Source organism: Lygodium microphyllum, chromosome 2, assembly GCF_053477565.2.
Source record: "Lygodium microphyllum isolate KBCC chromosome 2, Lygodium_microphyllum_v1.1.10, whole genome shotgun sequence".
Lineage (NCBI taxonomy): Eukaryota > Viridiplantae > Streptophyta > Polypodiopsida > Schizaeales > Lygodiaceae > Lygodium > Lygodium microphyllum.
The window spans coordinates 32,403,690-32,407,337 of NC_141136.1; the positions used below are offsets into that span (position 1 = coordinate 32,403,690).

General features: G+C 46.5%; 1 protein-coding gene across 1 annotated transcript; it reads right to left on the reverse strand.

Moving 5' to 3' along the window:
• Positions 1-251: 251 nt before the first annotated feature.
• On the reverse strand, positions 252-1,900 carry LOC148039580 (BURP domain-containing protein 6-like). Its single transcript, XM_087692004.1, has 2 exons — positions 1,724-1,900; positions 252-1,587 (listed from the first exon to the last, which is right to left on the reverse strand). Exons 1-2 carry the CDS (start codon positions 1,871-1,873, stop codon positions 625-627), a joined length of 1,113 nt encoding a protein of 370 aa, XP_087548130.1. The 5' UTR covers positions 1,874-1,900; the 3' UTR covers positions 252-624.
• Positions 1,901-3,648: the final 1,748 nt, after the last annotated feature.

The window sequence follows — 3,648 nt, forward strand, 5'->3', positions numbered from 1 at the left end:
GATGCAAACCTAATCAATCTAGAAAATTTGACCATATTAAATCCAAAGATTACTCAAAATTAACATCCACCATTTTTACTATTGCTATCAATGCTACAAACTCTCTACAAACAATTTATAGCGAATAAATGTTTGAAAAGCAATTGGTTTTTGTATTGCATTTTACATGTCTTTCAACAAAGATTGTTAACCAAATCACATATCACCTTTTTCTTTTCTCACACACACACACACTTGCACACACGCACAAGTGACAAAATATCAAACTAAACATTAGTAGCATTGTGTAAAAATGTACAAATATTGAAGTTTAAAGGGCAGCGTAACAATGGCTAACATTTTCACCTGCTCTTTAACATGCCCACAATATGGATATATAGTTGACTTACCTGGCCCGGTATAGGGTACTTGGGCACCTTAATAATGTGCCACATTAGATTTGAAAAAGGCATATATTAAGGCTGGGCTTATTCACACTAATTGTTTTCCAAATGAGAGGGCAGCTGGGTTTTACGATTTACCTTTTTAGACCAGCGCGTAGGCCAGGAAGAGAATATAGACACTACATAGATACTCAAGGTAACGAGGCGCAGATAAGCAATAATTAGTCAGTCCATGGGGCATCTAGCCTTGCGTGAAGACGAAGCTGTTCTCTGGGAACCAATGGCACACTGCACCCTGCCCAGGCTTCACATTCAGGGCCTGGAAAGCCACGTGGTCAGAGTTCCAATAGCTGGTGTCCATGTGGCAGGCAGCGAGGCCGCGGGCGTGCGTGCCGTCCTGGAGCTGCAGCGAGACGTCCAGGACGCGGGAGGAGGAGCTGAGGTGGCAGCTGTAGAGGAGCGAGGGGAACTCCATGTTGTGGCAGGCCACGACCCTGTCGCCAGGACGGGCGAGGGTGCCGACGTGGAGTACGGTCGCCGGCTGCTTGGCCTGGTGAGGGGCGGCTCGGGCAGGGACGTAGGCCACGATGGCGCGGGGGCCAAGGGCCTTAGCCACGAAGGAGACCATGGACTCGCCAGAGGTATGGCAAGAGGAAGGGTCGTGGGCGGACGTGCCCTGCGCGCAGTGGGCCAGGGTGTTGCGGACGTGGAGGGCGGCGACAGAGTCGGCCGGGATGGCGAAGAGGGACAGCAGGGCGGACGCGCGGGCGGGGGACATGGGCAGGGCCGAGGAGAGGGCCGGCGGCAGGAAGGCGGCCCCGCCCAGGGGGTTGCGAGTGTCCGGGAGACGAACCCGGGTGGCCTCCTGCAGGCTCTCGGGCTTGAAGAAGACTGCCGACTGGCGCGCCGCGTCGGCCGCATTGGCGGGCGGCCTGCAGGGCAGGACCCCGTACTCGTACTTGAAGTAAGGCGGGATGCACACCCGCGGCTGTGAGCCCCCCACGGCAACCACCCGCTTCGACTCCCCGGCCGCCATCGCCACCTGCAGAGCCCCAGGCCGCCCACGCTTCATCTCAGCCAGCAGCTCCTGCGCAGAAGACGCCGACAGCGGAGACGCCGCTTTCTTCAGAGCCTCGGGCATGGCAGCAGCCGGAAGCTCGCGCTCCCAGTATGCCTCAAAGCTTGACTCTTCGGAGCAATGCACCTGCACATATCAACACTATTAGCAGCAATGACAGACAGCAGCTGACAGCCTGCATTCTGAGACAATGTTAACCACACCGGGACTCAGAGAGTGCTGACAGAGCAGGCAGGACGAGAGACGCAAACAAGCAGATTACCTCCATCACTGCCCACGCCGCCAACCACACTACCACCATCGCGCTTGCCGGACTCCATCCCGTAAACGTAGCCATCGGCGCTCGTCCCTCTGATCGATTCTCCCTCTTCTCGTTCCAACGTGTGAACTTACGTCCTCCCGTTCTTCGCATAGCTTTGTATAGAAGTAGTGAGTGAACCTCCAGTGTCCAGTTCGTAAATGCGAATGATTTTTTCTACACCAACCTCTCTGTCCACCGCGGTCCACCTCTTCCCTCCCAAAGCGACCACATTCATTACTTACACTATTCCTTTCTAGCAGTTATTAAAGCTTAGGACAGGGACACGATGCGTAGTGCGTAGACTACCAGTTTACCACAATTCCAATTTGTTCCTTTTTTTTAGGAAACTTTAATTTATATTGAAAAGCTAGAAAGATTAGCGTTCGGGATTGCAATGTACATCATCGAAGCTCCAATTAACGCGACCCGAGCACATGGTATCAAAGCAAAAAAAAAAAACTTCCAAACATAGGTATGTTTGTGGCATAGTATCTGTGCGACTAAGCATTTCATGGTTCCTATTTCCTGTTGTTGGAGGATATTGTCCGCTTCTTGCATGACCTAAAACGGCATGTATACATTTGAGAAGAAGAGGGCATTCGCCTTCATTGTTTCCTAGTCATGTTCTTTATCTTAAAACAATTTCCTTTGCAATTCTTCTAAACATCTTTTAACATCATGTTTTTGGGTGTCTCTACTCAAATCTATGATCTTCTCTTTTCCTTTGTGCTTCCTTTCCTCGACCCATTTCTCAGGCTGCCTAATTTGGTTACCTTCCTTTGATGAGACCTACAAACACAAGTCAAGTTTAAAACCAATTAGTAGACCGATTAAAGTATTTTCAGCATGTTGCTTATTCTTGCAAATCCATAAATTCTATAAATCAAGTCCCTTTATCCAATTCCATATTGCAGGGGCCATGCCATAACACTCCCCCAGCAATAATTCCTTTCTAATTAAGAGCAATGGCATGTGCTTGTTGAACCAGTACTACCTACAAGAAGTAAAGGATATGTTGATTAGCTTTGCAGTTGATAAACATGTATGAAATTGTTTTAATTTCCTTCTTACATCTTGAGCATAGACCATTTCCTAATCTTGACTTGGAAACTCTCTCATTTGTCCACAAGGCTTAATGAAGAATTAGCCATTGGAGGCATGATACCTTACCTTGGGTGGATTGTAACCACAAGTTTAGGAATTTGTATTTCCATTGCTTCTTATTCCACTATAGATGCCATCTCTTGTTGAGTTTTTGGATGAGGGATGAATTGAATGTTAGCAAAAGGGGGATTATGAGGAGAGGTTTACTGTTTTCTTTTTTCCAATCTAGTCCTTTGGAATTAGACTTTAAATGTAAATTTATGGATTTTCTTATATGATGATTCCAAAGGGCTACTCTTTCAAGCACAAGGACTAGCTCATTATCATTGAGTTGAAATCTACCATTTAACTACTTAGGTAGCAACCAATCTTTAATATCTCCATTCCACAAGTCATCCTATTTTACATGATGTTGTCAGAAAGAGCTACCAAGCTCTTTCTTTTACATCATGTTGCATGGATGGATACTATGGAAAATTCTTATTCAGTTGTAATATGAAGAGTAATTCATCTATTAGCTGGATCTTTGGACACATTAAATGCAAGCCATTGCAACTTAATATTGATCCCAATGGCTAGCCTCCACTTCTTTGAGCTGTGATTGATGTTGTGCCATTCATACTCATTTTAATGACTTGAAGATTTTTTCCCAATGTTGAACCTATCCCTTTGATTTGCTATAGGCATACAATATCAAGGAGGCCTTGCATACTATTGATCCATCCCTTAATAAATTTTTATCTCTTGGGATGGTTCTGTAAGGGCTCCCTATAATTGTTCTT